General features: G+C 42.4%; 1 protein-coding gene across 1 annotated transcript; it reads left to right on the forward strand.

The window, feature by feature from the left end:
• The first annotated feature begins 22,185 nt into the window (after nt 1-22,185).
• On the forward strand, nt 22,186-22,950 carry LOC121838361. The gene has a single exon (XM_042294559.1). It carries the CDS (start codon nt 22,186-22,188, stop codon nt 22,948-22,950), a length of 765 nt encoding a protein of 254 aa, XP_042150493.1.
• The last annotated feature ends 940 nt before the right edge of the window (nt 22,951-23,890 follow it).

Raw genomic sequence — 23,890 nt, forward strand, 5'->3', positions numbered from 1 at the left:
CAGACTCTTCATGTTTGTGAAGTTTGATTGCTTCGAATAAATATACAATCAATTAATCTATCACGAGCTGAAATCTGATTACTATTGCTATTTTTATTACTTAGAGGTACTCTTGACACGATGTACTTTAATTCGATCTGACTGTTATACTGATAACTATGTTGACTACTTCAGTGGATTCAAGGCTGCTGGGGTGTGGCGATACGTTTGCCGAAGCACGTCGTCTGCTAACAACCTCGGATATCCCGCGCGCTAGAAAATCCGAAGCTTCAAATGGGAAGACAAAACTATTATAATATTTTCCTAACCATTGCTCAGTATTTAGGTAAATGATACTGAATAATTTCTTAAGGCAATAAGATTAACACTCACTTTCTGCACATTTTAGTGACAATGTCTCTCGTTTTCCCCCTTGAAGTTTCTGGTTTTCTTGCACGCGGGATATCAGAAGCTCTTAGTAGACGACGCGGTTCGTCAATGGTATCACCACACCACGACATTGAAGCCTCTGCGCCCATGTTTATTGTGGAAAGAATCTTCAAAAATGAAGGATTCCTCTGGTCGCCGACGTGGTAGGCCTAACAAAGGCCACAATGACGTTCGCGTAAAGTATGCCACGGTTTCTGCCTAAGACCGAGCGAGGCTTCTTGATTGCTCAAGACGCGGTGGCGATCTGCCGTCTCTCGCACGAACACTCAGAATCAACATCAAAACTTCCAGATACATCGTGCGAACGGACAGGGATCTTCCAAAGGCCCGGGGAGGGTCAAAATCAACATTTAATGTTGACGTTCTGACCTCTTTGACGAAATAGGTGGACGACCATCCGACCTACACCCTGAAACAACCCAAAAGTGAGCTTCAGCGACAACGGCCCGGGCTGGCAATTAGCACGTATTCAATCGACCGCCTTTTGGACGGACATGGATACAGCCTGAAGCAAGTTTCCTTGCAGCCGGCCGACCGCAACAGAGTAGACGTCAAAGAAAAACGGAAGGTCTTCGCCACTTGGCTTGAAAAAGACGGCCCCCAAACTTAGAGGTTTTACGTGGATGAAACCAACTTCAACATTTGGTGTTCCCGCAAGTTTGGACGGTCTAAGCGTGGTGCGGAGGCCGTACAAAAACCATCAGCCTCAAGAGGGCCGAATATTAAGATTATCGCCTGCATGTCGGCCGAGGGTTTGCTTCTGTGGAAGACGGTAGATCAAGTATCCTGGCTCACATTTAATGAGTTTCTAGAGGATGTGTCGCGTGCTATCATAGCCACTGAGCCAGACTGCGAGGCGATTATTATGGGCAATGCCCCAGCTCACAGGAGGGCAAAAGATGCCGCAGTGTCTGACCTGCACACGGTACAGTACTTGCCTCCCTACAGCCCCTTTTTTAATCCTATAGAAGAGTTGTTTTCTAAATTCAAGCTCGGGGTCAAGGCCTACATGCGGGAGCGGAGCGAAGAGATTTTCACACGGCCCGACGACATCACAGTCAAGGAACATCGTTGGCGCCTACTTCAATCTGCCAATCAAGATGCGATGCAAAAAATTCACCAAGCCGACTGCAGGGCCTACGATCGCCACAGCTTTGAATTTGTCACTCCAGCGCTGTATGGAGCAGACATGTAGAAGACCCCAGCATTGTCACGCCGTGTCTTTTTAGAAGTATTTGAGTGAAGATACTGTGTGCCCTTTTGTCAAGCAGTGTAGGGAGAGATGACATTCACTGAACAACTTGAAGTGTGCTTTACATATATGTTAGAAATCAATACCAAACTGTTCATTCGTAGATGTGCCGTTCTACTTTCCTTTCCCAAGAAAATATTCCCCCCTTAAACTTCCTGTGTCGATGTTAAACAAAAAACACGTAGTGATGCGACACAAAGGCATACAAGCTGAGACTACAAATGCTAAAAAATTATGTAATTGAAAAGGTTCTAACAATAATTAATTAAATAGTAAACATCCCAGATTCGAGAAAGAGTATTGCGAAAAAACTCGGAACTGTATACCATTCTCAGAGAAATGTATGACCTTCGATTCCTTCAATAAGATATGTAACTGACCGAAGCAAGGCCGCGGTTTTGATATTCTCACAGGACCTCCTTCACAGAAACCCTGTCGCATTCTCGGGTGGTCGCCCGTAACTTGGAAAAATAATCTTGCATGCGGGTTTATAGTTTACCTCGATTCGAAAAAACAAAAACGCAAGAAATGAACGCCGCAACTTTTTTTTAAGGAATTGGGCACAAAAGCACGTAAATAATATACTTGCTTTTAGTCCAGACAAAGTTAATAAAATGTGGCATAGCTTACAAAAGCTTTAAAAATGTAAATAAATATTCAACTTAACCATTATGAGCAAAATTATAATGACTTGTGATCTGCACTTCCTTCGCTGCGTTATGCTGAAACTGCGTTGAGGTTTTAAGCTTTTCTATTATTCCAGTCCACATGAATGTCATAAGCATGTTCCACATAAGCTAAAAGGGGCACTGGAACACTTTCTGCGTTAGTTCATTTATGGTCATAACTTAATCTATGGGCTCTAAGTATCCTAAAAACCAAGCATTGCAGCATGCTTGGCTGATTTTTTTATTAATAACGGAATCAAAGATCGCGTTCCTCGGAGGTATCGCAGACACCAAAGGGAGCCTTCGGACGAGGAGAAGAGCTCACTGGAAGGACTTCTCGTCCGACGCCGCCCTCTGATGTCCGCGGTAGTTGAAGTGAAGTATAAAGTAGCTCAAATGACTAGCAGTAATCGAAATGTAATCAAATCATCAATTTAGCCAATAATCATTAGATTGGCTGTATAATGAGCCAAAGTAATCAAAATAGCCACCAAACTGTCATTTCGGCAGACTGGTCTTGTGGGTCAGTAGCAGCTCAGACCAATCAAAAGGGTAATCATAATGCAAATTTAGCTCATAAGAACGCAGTGGGTTCGATATTAGCTCAACGTAATTAAGAGTCATCAAATTGTCAATTAAGCGTATTAATGTTCGTTGGGCCAGTAGTAGCTTGAAGTATTCAAGAGTGATAGCAATTAAAATTGAGCTCATGATATATAAATTGGTGGCGCAATAACTCCAAGAATTCAAAATTAGTACCAATATGTCAATCGGGCGGATTTAAAGTTCATTGGGTCAATAGTGAATAAAAAAGATTAATCGTGATGTCAATTATGCTCACAAAAAATCGATTGGTTGGAAATTAGCGAAAAATAACCAAGCATCATCACAATTTCAATTAAGCCACATTAAAATTAGTTGGGACAAAAGAATAATAACAATGTACAATGTAAACCGAGCTCTTAAAATACCAATTGGTTGAATATAAAGTCGATTCGATTAATAGTGACTTAAAGTAATAAAGCGAGTAATTATAATGTAAATAAACATCATATATTTTTTAAATAGATTGAATATTAGATCAAAGTAATCATAGAGTCATCACAATATCAATTAAGCTGAATTAAAGTTCATTGGATCAAATATAACTTGGAGTAACAACAAGAGTAATAGTGAACCCTTATTTAAAAGTTTAAAATTGATTAATGTTAATAGTACATATAAATATCGTTTGTGTATGTGTTAAAAATCTGAAGTACAAAAAAATCATCTCAATCTGATTGATCTGGCTTCTCTTGCTCCAAAAGTACCAACTTACCCCACTCGAAGTTTGCAAAACTGGAAGTTACCCAATATTAGTACGACCTATGCTGAGCAAATGTTATACGCTTCCAAGCCTAATTAATTTTCTTAGCTCCGAAAATATTGATCCCATTAAGTTACCGAGACAAGATATTCGAGAATTTTTTTCCAGTGTGTTTTTTGAGTAGTCCTTTGCAGAGCTTTGCGATGTATAATGCTTTGTGTTTTCTGTGTATATATCTAAATGTATACATGTATGACGTTTTCATTTTTATGTTACTGCGCAAAACGTTAATATTGCCGCCCGATTACTTTTTGAATGTCATTGTGTCTTGTTTATTTTTTCATGTGCCACTGCTGTTTGTGTGAGAGGGGGGCCGGGGACTCGTCAAGCTGCATGATGCAGCTTTTTTCCTCGGTCTCCCTTCATCATTTGTTTGATGCAAAAATAAACATTATTATTATTATTAATAATATCAACTGAGTTCATTATCGATCAGTTGGTGGTAAAATAACACAAAGTAATCAAAAGAGTAGCCGAAATGTCAATGACGTCGAATTAAAGTCCTCCGGAATAGAAGTTACTCGAAGTAATGCAAAGAGTAATAATAATGTGAATAGAGCTCACAAACGAAATTTTGGAGCTATAATAACACGCAGTAAAAGATAAATTGACCAAAATGTCAGTTAGGCCAAAATAAAGCGGACTGGATTACTAGTAACTGAAAGTAATCAAAAGAGTAATCATAATGTCAATAATCATAATAAAAATTTAATTTGTTGAATATTATCTCAAAGAAACAAAAGAGTCATCAACATGTCAGTAAGATTAAATTAAAGTTTGTTGGGTCAAAAATAACTTGAAGAAATCAAAAGAATAATAAGGATGTCAACTGAGTTTATCATAGTTAAATTGGAGGTATAATAACGCGAAGTAATAAAAGGTAGCCAAAATGTCTATTAGGCCGCATTAAAGTCCATTTGGTCAATAAAAAAGTCATTGTAGTGGCAATTGAAAAATAATTATTAATTTTGTTAAATATTAGCACGAAATAATCAAAACAATCATCGTAATATTAGTGAGGCTGAATTAGAGTCATCTGGATCAAAATTAACCCGAAGTAATCAAAATAGTAATAATAATTTGAATTGAGCTCACAACCGATGAATTTTGCTGTAATTGCACGATGTAAACAAAGGAGTCGCCAAAATACTAGTTAGGCTCAATATAAGTTTGAATTAATAGTAACTCAAAGTAATCGAAAAATATACATAATATCAATGAACATTCTATAATAATTCAATTATTTATATATTAGATCATGGTAATCAAATGAGTAATCACAATGTCCATTGGGCTGAATTCAAGTCCATTGACTCAAAAGTAACTTGAAGTAATTAATATTAATATTAATCTGAATGGAGCTTATAGTAGATCAATTGGCACTAATAATTCGAAATAATCAAAACATTTACTAAAATGTGAATTAGGCCAATAGTAAAACAAATTAAACGAGAGTAGTCATCACGTCAGTTGAGCTCATAATAAGCTATTTTGTTAAATATTAGCTTAAAGTAACCAAAATGTTCATCACAATGTAAACTAAACCAAATGAAAGTCCACTGGGTCATTAGTAACTCGAAGTAATCAACAGAGTAATATGAATGGTAAATTGGGTCATATTAGATGAGTAGGTCGTGTTATGGCTTGAACTAATAAAAAGTCGCCAAAATGTCAATTAGGCCGAATTAATGTCTATTTGGTCAAAAGTAATTAAAAGTAATCAAAAGAGTAATCATAATATCACTTGGGCTCATAATAAATCAATTGGTTGAAGATTAGCTGAAAGTAATGAAGAGTCATAAAAATGTCAGTTTGACCGAATTTAAGTTCATTTGTGAAAAATAAATTTAACTAAAGTCAAATAGTAATAATAATGTGAATTGAGCTCATGGCTTATCAATTAGTTATATAATAACTCAAAGTAATCAAGGGAAATTGCAAGATGTCATTTAGGCTGACATAAAGTCTACTGAGTTAATAGTACTCGAGTAATCGAAATACAGATCAAAACGTCGATTGAACTCAAAACAAACCAGTTGTTTGATTAGCTGGAAATAATCAAATGTTATCAAGATGTTAGTCTGGCCAAATGAAAGTCTGAAAAAGTAATTATGATTTGACTTGGGCTCATAAAAATCAGTTTATTATTTGCTCAAAGTAATCACAAGGTGGTCATGATGTCAATTAGGTCGAGTAAAACTTAATTCGGTGAATAATAAGTGAAAGTAATGAAAAGAGTGATCATGATGGTGTACGAGCTGAAAATAAATCGCTTGTTGATATAAAAACTCGAAGTCATAAAGAGTGAGGAATATGTTAATTAGATTAAAATAAAGTCAAACGGGTCACTAGTAAATCAAAGTAATCACCATGTCAATAAAACATATTAACTCAGTTTTGTGACTAATATATCGGGTAAAGATAAAAATTTACCACTTAGTTAACTGGGCTAATTTAATGTAAGTTGTGGAATTAAGAACACGGAGTAATGGAAAGAGTAATCAAAGTCTTAGCTGAAGTTATATGACGTCGCATTTGTCAATAATAAATCAAACTAATCGACTGAGTAATGAAAATGTTTGCTACTCTAGATTTATTCGCATTAATATAGCTATATAACCAAAAAGTAAGCAGAATGTCAAATGAGCTTCTACCAAGTTATATTTTTACCAATAATTCGTCAAAGCAATTGACAGAGTACTTCATATAATGCTTGTTGAACTTGTATCATGCAGATTGTGTTATTAATAGGTCGAAATGATTAGAAGTGAAAGCCATGCCTCAACTAAACTTGAAATAATATCAGTGCGTCAATATTAGCGCGAAGTTATCAAAAAGTTATCTTATATTGCAATAGTACTTGTATCATCTGAATTGTACCAATGATAAGTCGAGTAATAAAAAAGACGAAACAAAACGTCCATTCAACTTAAATATATTCGAGTGCGCCGCAATAACTCGAGGTAACAAAAAAAAAAGTGAAAGCCCTTTACAACTCCCTGTAACACCGAATTAGAGCGCAGCTCTTGAGGAGGAGGAGGGGAAGGTGCGGAGAGGGAGCTTTGCCTTTCCTTCTCTCCTGCTTGCCTTCTATTCAGGAGAAATTTCCGCCGAACTTGGCGGGGAAATTTTTTCGCTAGATCTAGAGGGGGAAATTTTCTACTAAATATAGCGGGGAATATTTTCCGCTAGATTTAGCGGGGATTTTTTTCGCTAAATTTAGTGGAGAAAATTTTGCGCTGAAGTTAGCTGAAAATTTTACGCTAGATTTAGCGGAGAAAAGTTGTAGTGCCAAAGCGCGACACTTATTCTGGTGGCTCACGCAACGTCTGGAGCTAATAGGGAATTTTCGTAGATCGTTTCTGCTGTCCCGCAACGCTCGCCGCAACCAGCTACGCTAGACGGAACTCTACAGTCAAGGCCATCGGCGCGCAGGCGCAGTAGCGGCTTCTCCGTTGTGGAGGGCTTAGCGGAGGGGGAAACGCGGCCTACGAAAACTCCCTATTGACGTTTTAAGCGTGCAACAAGAGCAGCACCGACGGGACCGAGCCCCTGGCTCGAACAGAACAGCACGAGACTGACAGCGTTCCACGGTGCAGCAGGGCGGTCTCAGCGGAGCCCTCTTTTGATGATCTTTTTCACTTTTATAGGCTCTTTTCGGTATCCAGACTGCCAACTTTGGTCAATATGATCATCTGAAAAATGGCATATGTGCTATACTAATGGCGGCCTTATGTTTAGTGATGAAAGACTTGAAGATGCTCCTAAGCAGATGATTCGATGCCTATACATTCTACATGTTAGCGCGACATGAAGCAGGAATCGGATGCAAGAGCAGCGTGAGCGTTCATTTCTAATTCGAGCCCAGTCAATCTGTTAGCAGCACACACTCGTCTTCAAAGCCCCTTGATGTATAGAATTTTATCACGGCGTCTATGTGAGCTGGCACTTCGTTCTGACTGCATGTTGCATCTTTTTCGCCATCGACACTCAAAAGAGATTTAAAAAGAAATGGTCAGTGACTCGCGTATTCTCATTTACCGTTGACTTGCGAAAGTGACGGTGCCCCATACAGTACTGCAGACCACAGGTTCATTCCCGCCATTAGTACGGTAAAAGTTAAACTGCCATTTGAGTCTCCAGATGGCACTGAATTCCGGAAAGGGTCTATTGCGGTTATAAAGATCAGTTTGTTAATTTGCATCGACGGACGTCTTTCCTGAACCCCACGATTTTTCCGCTAAATTTAGCGGGAAAAATATTCCTCTAGATTTAGTGGGAAAATTTTAAGCTAGATTTAGTGGGGAAAATCTTCCGCTAAATTTAGCGGGGAAAATTTTCCGCTAGATTTAGCGGGGCAACTTTTCCGCTAAACTTAGCGGGGAAACTTTTCCGGTAGATTTAGCGGGAAGAAGGTCCCGCTAAATTTAGCGGGGAAAATGCTTTACTAGACTTAGCGGTAAAAAATTTCCGCTATATTTAGCAGGGAAAATATTCTGCAAAATTTAGCTGGGAAAATTTCCGCTAGATGTAACGGGGAAAATTTTCCGCTAGATTTAGCGGGAAAAATATTCCACTAGATTAAGCGGGGAAACTTTTCCGCTAGACTTGGCGGGGCAAATTTTCCGCTAAATCTAGATGGGAAAATTTTCCGCTAGATTTAGCAGGGAAAACTGTACGCTAGATTTAGCGGGGAAAGTTTTCCGCTAGATTCAGCGGGAAAACTTTTCCACTAGATTAAGCGGGGAAACTTTTCCGCTAGACTTGGCGGGGCAAATTTTCCGCTAAATCTAGCTGGGACAATTTTCCGCTAGATTTAGCGGGGAAAACTTTACGCTGGATTTAGCGGGAAAAAGTTTACCGCTAAATTTAGTGGGAAAATTTTACACTAGATTTAGCGGGGAAAATTTTCTGCAAGACTTAGTGGGGAAAATTTACCGCTAAATCTAGCAGGTAAATTGTTCCGCTAGATTTAGCGGGAAAATTTTCCGCTATATTTAGCGGGAAAAATTTTCCACTAGATTAAGGGAGAGACTTTTCCGCTAGACGTGGCGGGGCAAATTTTCCGCTAAATCTAGCTGGGAAATTTTTCCGCTAGATTTAGCGTGGAAAAGTTTCCGCCAGATTTTGCGGGAAAACTTTTCCGCTAGATTTAGCGGCCTTTTCCGCTAGACTTTGCTGGGCAAATTTTTCGCTAAATCTAGCTGGGAAAATTTTCCGCTAGATTTAGCGGGGAAAACTTTCCGCTAGATTTAGCGCGAAAAATGTTTCCGCTAATTGTAGTGGAAACATTTTACACTAGATTTGGGGGGCAAATTTTCCTCTAGACTTAGCGGGGAAAATTGTCCACTAAATCTAGCTGGGAAATTTTTCCGCTAGATTTGCGGGGAAAATTTTCCGCTAGGCTTGGTGGGAAAAATTTTTCCACTAGATTTAGCGGGAAAACTTTTCCGCTAGATTTTGCGGGGCAAATTTTTCGCTAAATCTACCTGGGAAAATTTTCCGCTAGATAGCTTTACGCTAGATTTAGCGTGAAAAAGTTTACCACTAAATTTAGCGAGAAAAATTTTACACTAGATTTAGCGGGGAAAATTTTCCGCAAGACTTAGCGGGGAAAATTTTCCCCTAAATCTAGCTGCTAAATTGTTCCGCTAGATTTAGCGGGGAAAATTTTGCGCTAAATCTAGCGGGAAAAATGTTCCACTAGATGTAGCGGGGAAACTTTTCCGCTAGGCCTTGCGGGGCAAATTTTTCGCTAAATCTAGCTGGGAAAATTCTCCGCTAGATTTAGCGGGAAAAAATTTCCGCTAGGTTTAGCGGGAAAAAAAAGTTCCGCTAAATTTAGCGGGAAAAATTTTACACTAGATTTAGCGGGGAAAAGTTTCTGCTAGACTTAGCGGGGAAATTTTTCCACTAGACTCTGCGGGGCAAATTTTTCGTTAAATCTAGCTGGGAAAATTTTTCGATAGATCTAGCAGGGAAAGTTTTCTGCTAGATTTAGCGGGCAAATTTTTCCGCTAAATTTAGCGGGGGAATTTACCCATCATTCACCGCGTGGTTACGCCGACGGCGACGGCGACGCCGCTTAAAGGGGTAGTGAAACGAAATTTTAGCGCCGATCTTGTTGCATAAATATGAGCTAGGGACAGGCACCACCTCGGAAATATAAATATTGCGCTGTAAAACACAGGAGAACTAATTTTAAACATATTTAAACGATTTCAAATTCTCATCTGGTGGATGGGGGGAAGTTCTCGTGACATCACTTGTGGCATAATAGCAGCGCCGTTCTGCGGCAATACGGCGTGCCGGCAGAATTCGCCTAGGCCTGAACGCGTTTGCAAAGCCTTGGCGGAGAAAGCCAAAGCGTAGTTGGCCACAGTGAGCTCGTTCTCGTTGCGGCTCTTTGCACGACACGACCCGAGCATGCTTCTGGCACGGCCGGTATTAGTTGCTGCGAGTCGCGAGCTGCGAGCCGACGTTAAAAAGGATATGTTTGAACTACGAGGGTGTCAGCAAGAGCCACGCAAATACCTGTTCACACTCGGAGCGGACACGCGCGTTTGATCGAAGTGCTGGATTCGCTCTGTTAGACCGCGTTTCGGTAAGCGCTTCTGGACCGTTCTTTTACGATTGCAACTCGATACTGACATGACACTCGGCAAAGAAAGGTTAGACCGGCGTCGAGTCAGAATAAAAATGGCATACTAATAACAGAGTGTACATACCGAGTTGCGAAGGTAATCCGTATGGCGTTTATTTTAGCTCTATATCACACAAAACAAGGAGATAGAATCAATGAGAGTCCCTTTTCGACGACAGCGTTCGTCACCTCTGTCTCGGAAAACAAGGAGATCGAGATGACAAGGGGAAAATATTGACCTTTGAAATTTAGTTCAGGGATCAAACTACTCATCCGGTAAGGGTCCACAAGGGTCACGCGGGCATATTCCATTCAGCAGGCCAGCCGGTCATGGACAGACGGTCTTGGCCAAGGACCGCCGGAGCAACGGTGCGCCGAGTCGATGTTGCTGCTAGGCCTACTATATTCTGCCGAGCTCGCTCGGTCGGCAGAATCGTGGCCGTTGTAGCTCTTCTCGTGTGTTTGTGGATCCTGCGTTCTTGATCATCGTGGTCTGTTTTAAGTACTCCTTCCTTTTTTCTTGCTGGTTGAAGTCGGGACGCACGAGAAGAGCACGTAGAAAAATAAATGTCCGTTGGTGGCCGATACCAAGTAACTGAGCGACGCTGTCGGCCTGGTTGATTTGATCGTAAAAAGTGCGTAAGACAGCTTCGGAGCTGTCGTAGGATTCTGTCGTAACCTGCGCAAAGGTTACGACAATTTCGTTTTGAGAGTACGGGTTTTCTCTCAAATTTGTCGTACGCACTTTTTCGTCGTGAGTTCGCTTTGAGAATCCGGCCTCAGAGCTGGAGCCTGGTTTTGTCAGTGCTGCGCCATGGTTGCCGACTTGCCGTGGTGCAGCGTGCGTGCAGCCCTTGCACATCTCAAACGGCCACGTTGTCGCAGGTCGTATATCGTCGACGCGCCACCAAGTGGCAACGCTCGTAACCACAACATTCACGCCGTAGCCTTTCCCGTCTGGCACAAGTGACGTCACGAATGCGCCCAATATCCCAAGACGCATCGCGCTCTCCGATGGCCGATTTTCGAGCGCGCGCCCAATCGGGCCCATTAGGGTGAAAAATATTCGCGACTCCAGCGACCTATAGGGGGCGCCACCACTAAACAAACATGGCGGCTGAGTCCAGGTCGCGTCGGCTCGGCCGGACCGCCTGAACAGGTGGCGCGTTCAATTTAACAGATTTTCTTTTGTTTAATGAACAATTTTATAGGTATTTGAACTGAGACTGTTCAGTGTAGCCGGTGCACATAAACTTGCAGAACATAGATTTGTTTTCCAAGTGTGTTTTCTGTTCTTTTCATGTCAAACTTTCGTTTCGGAGATTTCGTTCGAAACCGAAACTATGGGCTCTGGAGAGACGGTGATATACTAATCAGTTTTGCTCATCTAAGGAAAGCGGCAATGACTGCAGAATTCTCCCACCGGCAGTAATGTTCAGCTAACTCGCATGCCTCGACCATGCGACTTACCTGTCCGCGAAATCGGGCTTTTGTGCGTATCCGCGTTTAAGCAACAGCTTCAGTTGTCTGCTCGGTCAACAACTCAGGCTGCAGGAAAATTACGAAAATTAAGCAAGCGCTTCTTGAGCCAAGGATCATGCTAACCCGCCGGCACCCCACTGAGCAGCTGATACTCGTATTTCAATTCAGGTTTTAGTAACAATCGAGAAGTCATTTTGACGAGCGGGTTATGTATTATATTACGTACTACGTCCCACTAAAGCGATATTAGTATATTCTTCGGTTTGAAATATGACCTTAGTTAATTAGCTATTAAGTGAACTGCTGAATAAAAGTATATTTGGCAGACAGAGAGATACTAAGTTAAACTTAACCAAATGGTTCTAGCCGGTAGCACGGAGACGAATGCGGACAAACTGAAGAGAGTCTTCATTGGAGATTCACGCAGAACCTCTCTGCACTGAACTTGACTTCGAATCCTGAACGGAAAAAAATGAGTATTTTTGTGGCCGGTCAACCTGAGCAATGTGGACGTATATTGCTGTTGGCTTAATTCGACGGGGGTATAATATAAATAATGGAGGCGCGATAGATCATAATGCCGTGACAGCTTCTAACGTTGCGAGACTCGTCCCCCACCTTTTGAAAACAGATAATTTCCCTCATTCTTCATTTGCAGCGAGCAGGCTTTCCTGAATCAAATAATTGCGAAATCAGCCCAAATCCTTCAGAGTGGTCCAGAAGATTTTTCGGCAAAAAGCAGCCAAGATGAATAGCCAACGCACCGACCGCCGTGGGTGGCTCAAACTTGAAGCTAATCGAACCCAATCAAACTCAAGAGAAGCAGCTATCGAACCTTCCCATTCACTTGACTGCAGCATTGGTGTTCCCTCCAGTGAAATGCCTCGTCTGTCGTCCTCCCACTGTTCTACGTCCTTATAAAGAAACCCCTTATCAGTTACCAAGTAGTCGTCACTTTGAATGTGATTCGAGACAGACAAGAAATCAAAATGTTTTTCCGCGATTCCTCCCCATCAAAGAAATCGAAAACACGTGATGGAAGGAAGCAATCTACTGAGGCTTCGCCACACTAATGAACACTCAGGCAAACTTAAGACATTTTCGAACCTTCGTGAAATTACATTGTTCGCCACCGCGCCGACAACACGTGTCCGCGAAAGCCACCAGAGACGCGGAGGGGCGCGGAGCGACCTGGACCGGCTGGTTCCCGGTTTTCCCGCTTGGTGGCGTCCGTTTTGCTGGAGTCGCGAATAGCCATCCGTTCAAAATACAAACGCGCGATTATGATTTATGAATATCATTGATCATATTGAACCTATTTCTGACCATAATAGGTGTATTTCAAGTTTCGCTTCAGTATCCCTTTAAGCCGGAAACGGGTGCCTAAGAGCTGCGCTCTAAAAAGAGTAACCAACATATCAATTAAGCCTCGTCAATAGAGGGATTAGTAACTCAAACTAATCACATTAGTGATCAAATTCTCAATTGCCCCCCAAAAATTCTAATTGTATAAACAATTGTTCTAAGTTACCGAATGTGTAAGCGAAACAGGACCACTGAACACGGTAAGTGCATGTATATTTTGTGGATTAAATTGACCGACCCCGGGATTAAATTGTGTGGCGCTTGGATTAAATTGTATGGCGCTTGGATTAAATTGAGTGACCCCGGGATTAAAATGAGCGGGAAAACCTGTAGGTACACTTCTAAAATCCTGAGAACATCTTGAACAGATATCCCCGACTGCGACTGGAAACTTACCAGATGTTCTTCCAAAAAGCTGCTGACCCTAGCCAATAACGTCTTAGGTTCTAAAGAATAGTACAGATCTTTTATGTCAAGATAAAAGATTGTGCACCTCTTTCCGTGGAAAGTTTGCAATTCAGCCACTAAATCATCAGAACAACGCAGTGACAACGGGGATCTAGTATCCAAGATCGTGAGAGTCTTCTGAAGAAATTAGGACACTATTTTCTGCCATGTGCCATTCTCGTTTATGACTACTCTTAGAGGAAGATCTACCTTATGATCTTTAAGGAAAAATTTAATGCCAAACGTGGCTTTAGAAACATTATTAATTCTGGTGGTCAAAGCTGCTAGATCGGCGTCCTTACAAACCCTCACAATTTCCCTTTTGGACTTTTTCAAACAACCGTCAAACGGCCTAAACAACCCCGCCATGGCTTCGTCTGATTTCCTTCGGAACTCCAACACTGGTAACACTGAAAACAAACCCGACTTATCGGTTTCTAATTGAGTACTACTTTTTTCTCATCTAATTCCCTCTTGACTGACGATCTTGCTGAAGTCCCTACGGTCGCTTTTGTACGAGTCGTCAACCAAATCCGACATCTTTTTTTAAAGAAGACGTTATCAATGCAGTTTTTACCGCCGGGTCAGAGACGGCACTTGATACAGTATGAATCGCAGATACAATATCCATCCTGGACGGTTTTATATTTACACTAAATTTAGGGCCGTTAGCAAGAATGCGTTCCTTCGGTTTTGACAGTTGAACATCACATGGGTTGACGACCTTCTTTAGCACAGACAACGCGGAAGACAAAACCGGATTCGACCTTTTCCGGGGATATATCCTAAAGGCCCTGTCACATTGAGGAAACACCGCAGAAACACGAACAAAACATGTTTCTCAACAGTCGGGAAACATGTCGGCTGTCGGCTCTGTTGCCCGACAACCCTGTCACATTGAGGAAACAGCAACACAACATGGGCGACAGAGACAATGTTGTCTCGGTGTGACAGCTTTTGGCAACGGAAACCTCGACAACTTGTGTCGGGCGACACGTGTTGCCTATTTCGGTGGCTGAGCGAATTTTTTCCCAACAACACGGCAACATCTATATTTTTCTGTACAGATAGTCGCACGAGAATACTTCAATAATTGACAACGTCCAGCGTGAAGGGCCATTTTGAACGCGGCTTCTTGCGCGGCGGCAGCTGATCGTCAGAATCATCTGAATCGATGGCACAAAGAAGCACCGAAGCAGAAGCTGCTGCTGTGGCCGGCTCGTATGCCATCGTGCAAGGGTCTAGCCCTGTAGCAGAACGCAACCGCCAAATCCAGAGAACACGAGATGGTTCGCGCGGCTGGTGAATCGACTACGGTAGAGCGACGGTGATGAGACGGCAATCCAAAATGGCAACGGGGCAAGCGGAGCCAGCGGATCTGAGCCTAGCCGCCTATACTTCGTTTCAGCGTCGGTCCAGACGCAGCCGATGCTACAAGCGCGAGCATCTGGCCCAGAACAGTGTTTGCACTATACGAGCGCGCGTGCTTGGCAGGGATGCTGAAAGCCCGGAGCTCGCGCTTGTAGGCTTAGCCGAGCCGGCCGGGCAGACGAGGGCGAGAGAGAGAGGGAGGCAGCGCGCAGGAGAGGAGGCGATTTGTGTTCTTCCAACACGCTTTCTCGGAGTGACAGGATGTTCCCCGAGTGTCGGAGAACAAGTTGGGAAACATGGTTTTCGGACGACAGCAACATGTTTCCGGACTGTTGCTGTTTCCGCAATGTGACAGGGTCCCCGAAAACATGTTTTCCTCGTGTTGAAGGACAAAGTTCTCCGACTGTTTCCGCAGTGTGACAGGGCCTTAAGTCTTAAAGTTCTAAAAGCTACGTCATAGTCCATCTTCTTTAGTGCAAGCCACTGAGTGAACATGGAAGAAGTGCGAAAGTTCCCATCTAGAAGGGCATTTCATAGCCGGTCACATAGAAGACTCACAGTTCGAAGTTGATCTCTCGCGCCGTCCCGGTAGTCGTTGAGGATCCTCTTCTTTCGATGCCACCCGACTTGCATGGATGCCAGATGACCGAATCGTGTTGGGTCGACGTACTTGTGTCGGAGGCACATTCCAATGTGCGACACCTCCGCTTCCATCTGGGCCATCCGTTGTCCAAGTTTGCAGAGAACCCACAAAGAGTGGGAAAACACTTGTGGAAAGTGGGCTGAATTCATAGAAATAATCGAATGGGGGGCGAAGTTTGCATCTTGTAGGATTCATGAACAAAAAGTAAGGGCGCAAACGAGCTGGTGTATATTGCACATGGTTGAAAAAAAACCCGAGACTGCGGGTAAACGACACAACACTAAAAAGTCTCTAACACAGCTGAAATTTTTATTTTCCGAAATCTGGTTATATAGGCACTTTGATACAAAAGAAAAAAAGGAGGAGAGGGTGAGAACCCCAAAGAATGCCACTTTCCACCAATGTAACCTTTGACTAAATACAAGGACACCGCACTCTGCGTCATGCACCTCTCTTATCTTTGACCCCTCGCTACCTGACCGCCAAACACACTGGAAAGCCTAAGCCCATTAACACACACACACGCGCACAAAAAACGAACGACTTAACGTTTTTTCTACCCAAAAATCTACATTAACAACACACACACAAAAAAAAAACACTTTACGTTTCTTCTACCCGAAAACCTACAAAGATAAACCTTGAAGGTCAGAACTTTTCACAGCCTAAGAAAACGCCGATGTTTGAACATCGGCGTTGGAGCTCTAAGACATTGCAGCCGCTCTCGCCTTGCCTGGTTCCTTGCAAGCTACATATGTCCTCGGACAGTATTCTATGCTTTCTGTTTTTATTCCTGCACCCTATGACCCAGCAATAATGTCCCGATGACCGGGGGACTGTTGCCATTGAAGCCTCTGGCTCTAATTAAGTTTGCGAGTTTAAAACAGGAAAGAAAGCGCGAACGAAGTTCGGGCACAGCAGACATCCAACACCGACGAAGCCCATCATCCGGGAATTTCACTCTTTCTACACAATCAGAAAGGGGGAAAGCGCCGGTAGCCCTTTCCCCTTTTCTCTCTCGCCCTCTTTCAGTAAAAATGTCTATAGAATAATAATAATAATAATCTTTATTTCATCTTTTCCACATACAATTTTACCGAGATTCATACCCCACATAAGCCTAAGCGGCTTGTGCGTAGGGCAGCGACAGAGCTCTAGTCACTTATAACAAACCCTTTTTTTACACTTGTTCAGTTCCTTGCAAACAAAAAAAAAATGAAAACAAGACATATATACACCTTTACTCCATAATTCTCTACAAAATAACACACACAATACTACACAATTTAGATTCCAGCCCCTGGTAGACTTCTCTTCTGCTTATTGCAGCTCTTTTCTGTTAATAAACCATTGTTTTAACTCACGTTTTAACTCGCTTATTTTTGTAATTTCTATTATTCTTGGTGGTAGCTTATTGAACGCTCTAGGTACATATGATGCTCTGACTGCTTTTCCATATTTCGTCTTAACCTTTGGTTCTTGGAATAAATTTTTAGGCCTTAGGTTTCTTATCGGGATATACTTTGTTTTATATTTATCGCTGAACTGATGTTGAATTATAATATTTAATTCCAGTAAGTCACTAAGTTTTTGAATATCCAACTGTTGATACATGTAATGTAAAGGTCTATTTTCATCTACATACAAGTTTTTTACTACTTTATTTAAGATAGAATTTATTTTATCTTGTAAATACTTTGCACAGTGCCCGTATATAGTAATTCCATATACTAAGACATTTTCCAAAGCTATGATATATCATCTTTAATATTGGTTGAGGTAAACACGATCTTAGGTGGTATAATTGGGCTGCAACTGATCTAAGACGTTTACAGATGTGTTCCACATGTTGGCTCCATTTGAGATGCTCGTCAATGTATAGTCCTAGGTATTTCACACTCGTAGTTCGTTTCAGGGGTTCACAATTACAATTTTTACATGAGTCACTATGTATCTTTATATTCCCTTCCATTTGAGTTCGTCTTTGTGGACTTCTAAAACACATCAACTCTGTTTTCTTAGTGTTAATTATAATTTGATTTTCTTTGTACCACTTAACCAATTTGTAAACATCCTCTTGAATTTTATTTTCGGCTGTCGTATAGTCTTTATCTGCATACAGAATAACGGTGTCGTCTGAAAACTGAAACAACACGCTATTTAAATGAACATTCACAATATCGTTAATATATATATTAAACAATATAGGTCCAATACAGTCCCTTGAGGCACTCCCTGTTTTACTAGTCTCTTTTCACTGAAGCTACTTGCTATCTTGACAACCTGAGTCCGACCAGAAAGGTAGTCCTTGAACCAGTCTAATAGTTGGCCTCTGACACCTAAAGAGAATAGTCTGTCTATTAGTGTTTCATGCCTTACTGTTTCAAATGCCCGAGAAAAATCTATAAACAGTGCTAGCACATAATTCCCTTCGTCTAGTTTCTTATTTACGAAATCACTAAAGTCTTCTAGTAGAGTAATTGTACTTGAATTTGTCTTGAAACCATATTGCGTTTTTGTTAATAGGTTATATTTATTAATGAAGCCATTTAACGCTTTATGGACATATTTTTCCATTATGTAATTAAGGACTGGAAGAATACAGACAGGCCTATAGTTAAGAAGAGTTTTTTTATCTCCTTTCTTGTAAATCGGTCTTACCACAGCTGTTTTTAAACCACTTGGTACGTTCCCGATGGCCAAGCTCTTATTATACAATGCTAGCAATACTGTCTTAATTATATTTACATTTTCTTTGATGTCGCGTGGTCTGATCGAGTCGATTCCAACTGCTTTGTTTGTTTTCATGTTACTTACTATTTCTACTAGATCTTCCTCGGTCATTTCAGGGAGATACATTGAGTTTCCAATTCTAGCTCTATTTTCCGTTTCCTTTTGGTATCCACGATTGCAAAGTAATTCTATTGATTGTATAAAGTCGTTATTAAAATCATTTGCTATTTTCTCATCATTGCAGTATGTCCCAAAGTTCTTTTTGATTGTTTGATCTATTGACAGTCTAGTGTTTCTACCCAGTACTTGATTAATTACAGACCAACATTGAGTTGGATCCTTGGTGTCTTCAAACTTTTTCCAGAAATAATTTCTTTTCTCCTTTTTTATTATTGATGTCACTTTATTTCTTATGGATCTGTACTCTTCCTTGCGTTGGCTGCTTTCTGGACTGCTTTTAAGTAGTCGCCACGCTTTGTTTTTTTTCCTGATTAGTTGATCTATTTCTTTTGTCACCCATTGGTTCCCTGTTTTCCTTTTCTTTACGGTGACCTGTTCAGACGACTTTTTATATATATCCGTAAACGCATTTTTTATTTTATTGTATATAATTACGGGGTCTTCTTCATTGGCTATGCTTTCCCAGTTTATCTCTCTCACGTATTTATCTACTTTTGTGTTGTTGATATACGTAGTTACTTGGTCCCTTTCGCTTTCAGGAATACCCAATTCTGGAATTGCTATTCCCACAAAGTAGTGGTCGGCTAATTTTTCAGCAATGACGTGAGCTTTACAGTATTTTTTGCTCCTAATGCAAATATGGTCAATACATGATCTTGTCAATTGCAAACCCAAAATTTCTTCTCTCGTAATATCTTTAATCATTGATTGAAGTCCATGTTCAGCCAAGCAATTTAGGTACTTGTCTACTAGATTACTTTGCTTAGTTATATCAATATTTATATCTCCAGTAATTATTAAATTTTTCGAATTCTCTACCTTTATCCAGTTATCGATATCGTCAATGAATTCTGCTATATTTCCTTGAGGTGCTCTATATACTGCCAGAATTTGTATCTGTTCCTTTTCATTCTCAATATCTATTTGTACTGCTTCTGCCCTCGAAAAAGTTATTTTTTTACTATTCTTTATATTCCACTTTTTATTGACCATAACCATGATTCCACCTCCTCGCTTGTTCTTTCTGTTATTTGTAATCGTTTCAAAACTTTTATTTTGGAATAATGCTCCGTCGCAGTCCTTTATGTTCGTTGCAGATATGACTAAGCAATCAATAGAGTTCATGAATGGATCAAGAAGTAGGTTCATTTCACTGTAGTGTTTCTTCAAGCTCCGTATATTTACATGTAACAAAATGAAACTGGTTTCGTTTGCTCCTGGTGAAATCTCTTTCCACCATTCTTTGAGTGATGAAATCGTTTGTTTTCTTTCCATGTCACCCATCGACTGTAGCGGCTGCATTTACATTGCACTTACTTTATTTTTACCTGGTCCCCTTCGTTCTCAATCCGGATAGTTGATGCGCCTTCTTCTTTTCGCACATACGTACAACCTTCTTTGTGCCAAATAAACTTGTACCCCATGCTTTTTGCCTTCGCTCTTGCTTCAAAAAACGTCTTTCTGTTTTGTGCAGTCATGTTTTCTTGGATAAAAATAGTGCCGGTATCATCGCCACCCCTCAACTTGCTCTTGTTTCTTAGCCACACGTTCCTATCGTTACGATTGATAAATCGCACTATCACCATGGGCGTTTTGCTGCCTTTGTTTGGAACCCGGTGCACCGCTTCGACGCTATCAACTTTTAATCTAGGCACCTCTATTTTGTCAGCAATTTGATTCAGCTTTTCGAGCAAGTTTTCATCCTGGGTTTGCACTAACCCATGTACTTCTAGATTGTTCATTCTTCCGTACTGCTCCAGCCTGTTTAAATCTTTCCTTAGTTGTGACGTTTCGTCAGTTGCCTTCTCCTTTTCGAGCACAGTGATTCTTTTCTTCAGCTCTTTAATTTCGGTGTCTTGTTCCGTCATTTTCTTTAACACCTCGTCGTACTTGTCCGACATAGTCTGCATTGATTTTTCAATGTCTAGCACTGTTCGTTTTACAGTCATCAACTCATCTACTTGTTGTTTCAGCGGCGTGAGTACTGCCAACATTCTTGTCATTTCTGTCAGTTGTTTTTGTATGTTTGTGGTATCATCCGTATTGCTCCTAGTTCTCACTTTCGCTCCCCGACAAGTTTGACATTTCCAGGTTTCTTTGCATCCCGTTTTTTTTCCGCGAAAGGTGCTTTTGCTAGTACCCGAGCAAGCGCCAAGGTGATAACAAAAGTGACACTCGCAACATTTTAACACACTCTCTTTCTCGTTATCTTCAATACTTTTTTTACAGGTTAAACACCTTTCATCAAGATCGTTTGCTCTAGCCATATTCGTGAACACTCGCAACGGCCAGTCAGTCAGTCAGCGACAGGGATTAGCTCTGAATTTAGTAGGAAATGAAAATCCTCCCACCTGCGGATGCAAGTTCTTTTAGTTTTCGCTCTCGAGCCCTGTCGCTGACTGGCAGCTGTCGTCTGGCGCTCCTCTTTATGGTGTCCTGGTGTCGCTCTAGTCGCTGCTCTGGTGGCGGTTGTCCTGGACGGTCCGATGTGGCAGCGTTCCTCCGGTGACTTCGCTGTTGGTGGATCCGCCCCTTCAGCTTCGGCTCTTTCCTTTGTTGTTATCTGCGGATGCAAGTTCTTTTAGTTTTCGCTCTCGAGCCCTGTCGCTGACTGGCAGCTGTCGTCTGGCGCTCCTTTTTATGATGTCCTGGTGTCGCTCTAGTCGCTGCTCTGGTGGCGGTTGTCCTGGACGGTCCGATGTGGCAGCGTTCCTCCGGTGACTTCGCTGTTGGTGGATCCGCCCCTTCAGCTTCGGCTCTTTCCATTGTTGTTATCTGCGGATGCAAGTTCTTTTAGTTTTCGCTCTCGAGCCCTGTCGCTGACTGGCAGCTGTCGTCGGGCGCTCCTCTTTATGATGTCCTGGTGTCGCTCTAGTCGCTGCTCTGGTGGCGGTTGTCCTGGACGGTCCGATGTGGCAGCGTTCCTCCGGTGACTTCGCTGTTGGTGGATCCGCCCCCTCAGCTTCGGCTCTTTCCTTTGTTGTTATCTGCGGATGCAAGTTCTTTTAGTTTTCGCTCTCGAGCCCTGTCGCTGACTGGCAGCTGTCGTCGGGCGCTCCTCTTTATGATGTCCTGGTGTCGCTCTAGTCGCTGCTCTGGTGGCGGTTGTCCTGGACGGTCCGATGTGGCAGCGTTCCTCCGGTGACTTCGCTGTTGGTGGATCCGCCCCCTCAGCTTCGGCTCTTTCCTTTGTTGTTATCTGCGGATGCAAGTTCTTTTAGTTTTCGCTCTCGAGCCCTGTCGCTGACTGAAGCAGCTGGTTGCGATCTTTCAATTCTTATAACCGTTTACACTGAAGAAAACTGATGATGCTGTCCGAGCAGAAGCTTTTGATCCGTTTGAGCATGGTGTTATGCGTGAACCACTGAAAGGGTACGGCTTAAAACTAGCCTGTTGGAATATCCAGCAAAACTAGGACTTTCGATTAATGGTCATGAAGGACGACGACGACGACGCACCTAAACGGATGCTTGATTTCTCACCTCTGCAAGTAAATCAGTTTTTTACTATCATTTTGGTAATTTAAACTACAACCCCCCTGGGAGCGTTCGCAAAACCTCTTGGGCAGTCATCCTGACCGAAGCCCGTACTCCGAGCGACGCAACCATGAGCGAATCCACCATAGGCTCTGAGAGCTTCGATGACAACGATATAGATGACGCAGAAAAAGAGGGTTCCGGCTGGACCCTCAACTGTAGGAAGCGACGCCACCTCTCCGGGTGCTCTGCTTCACGTCAAGCCACCATCATTGATGCCCATCACGAGAACCGGACGGTCATCGTCAAACCCCAAGACCCGACAAAGCTCATCGCGAAGATTAACCCTCTAACTCTATCTCAAGAGCTAGATTCCATCACACTCCATGGAGTGATTCAAATTCGACCGAACTACAGACTGAACCTCCTTGCAATTGACATGCGGGACAACAGCTCCATGCAAACGATCCTTACTTTAACAATTCTATTAGGGATCAAAGTCCAGACCTACGAAGCTCACCCACGATCTTCCGCCGTAGGAATTATTCGTGACGTAGACAAGGACATCACAGAAAGCGACCTCAAAAAGGCTATAAGCGCAACTACGCCAGTCATCCTAGTCAAAAGGCTAGGCGCTTCAGAAACGGTGAAACTTGTCTTTGCAACCGAGACCATGCCAGAACACGTCGTTGTGGGACATATACGCTTCAGAGTACTGCAGTACACCGACAAACCACGACAGTGCCACAAATGTCGGCGGTTCGGGCACATTCAGACCGCATGCCCCCATGTGCAACGTTGCAGCCGCTGTGGCGGCACTCACGACCGCATCGACTGCCAAGCCGACCAACCTAGGTGCGTCAACTGCAAAAGAAAGCATGAGGCGACCTCTTGAAGCTGTCCCTTTTATAAAACGGAAGCAGCTGTATCGAGCTATCGTCAAACCCACAAGGTCAGCTGCCCACTAGCGAAATCAGCTGTCCTCTCCGACAACAAGAACAAAACTGCTGGAACTCTGAATCCATCTTCCAGGAACAGCCAAAACGAGAAAGTGGAGGATGCTATGATGCCGCCACTAGACGACGATCACTTTCCTGCTCTTCCACGTCAGTCAGCTGCGTCCACATCCGCATCAACTAGCGTTGGACCCGAAACATCACCGCGGCAACACCAGGACAACTTCGCAAGAGTGATAAAAACTTCTGCTCAAAGGGCTAGCGACACAACGTACCGATGTCGTACCCAAGGCTCCGACAATAATACTGAACCTCAAGGACTAGGATCCGCGGTGTACACCCTTGCGACGCTACTTCGTACCTTTCTGGCCACACTGGAGCACCCGCTCGCACGAGCAGGCATTACCCTAATTGACTTCACATTACCTCTCGTCCACTCTTGGATCAAGTAGACTCAGGCAACTGCCAGAGCCTTAACAGATATTAATACCAACACCATGCTTGATACCCGAACGATCCCCAAAAAACGATCACAAACCCCAAAACGCCTTAAAAAACTTCCATCTATCATCCAATGGAATACCAATTCGTTCCACCGTCGCCTGCCAGAGCTTCGTCGCAGACTCATCGAACTTAAAACAGACGTACTTCCTCTGCAGGAGACATACACCCAGAAGGGTTCCCAGCGAATCTCCCCTTACGTGGAGTACCACAGCGTCACTGCTCACCCCGATGGAAAATCAAGGGCTTCCCTTTTAGTCAAGCGACACTTCCTGCATGGAGAAATAGATCTGTCTGACCTGAACACCACTGTTGCCGAACATGTCGCCGTCAAATTACAGATTGCTGATCAAACAGTCGTAATTATATCATCCTACA

The sequence above is a fragment of the Ixodes scapularis genome, unplaced genomic scaffold (genome assembly GCF_016920785.2).
Source record: "Ixodes scapularis isolate PalLabHiFi unplaced genomic scaffold, ASM1692078v2 PGA_scaffold6__148_contigs__length_123643588, whole genome shotgun sequence".
In the NCBI taxonomy this organism is placed as follows: Eukaryota; Metazoa; Arthropoda; class Arachnida; order Ixodida; family Ixodidae; genus Ixodes; species Ixodes scapularis.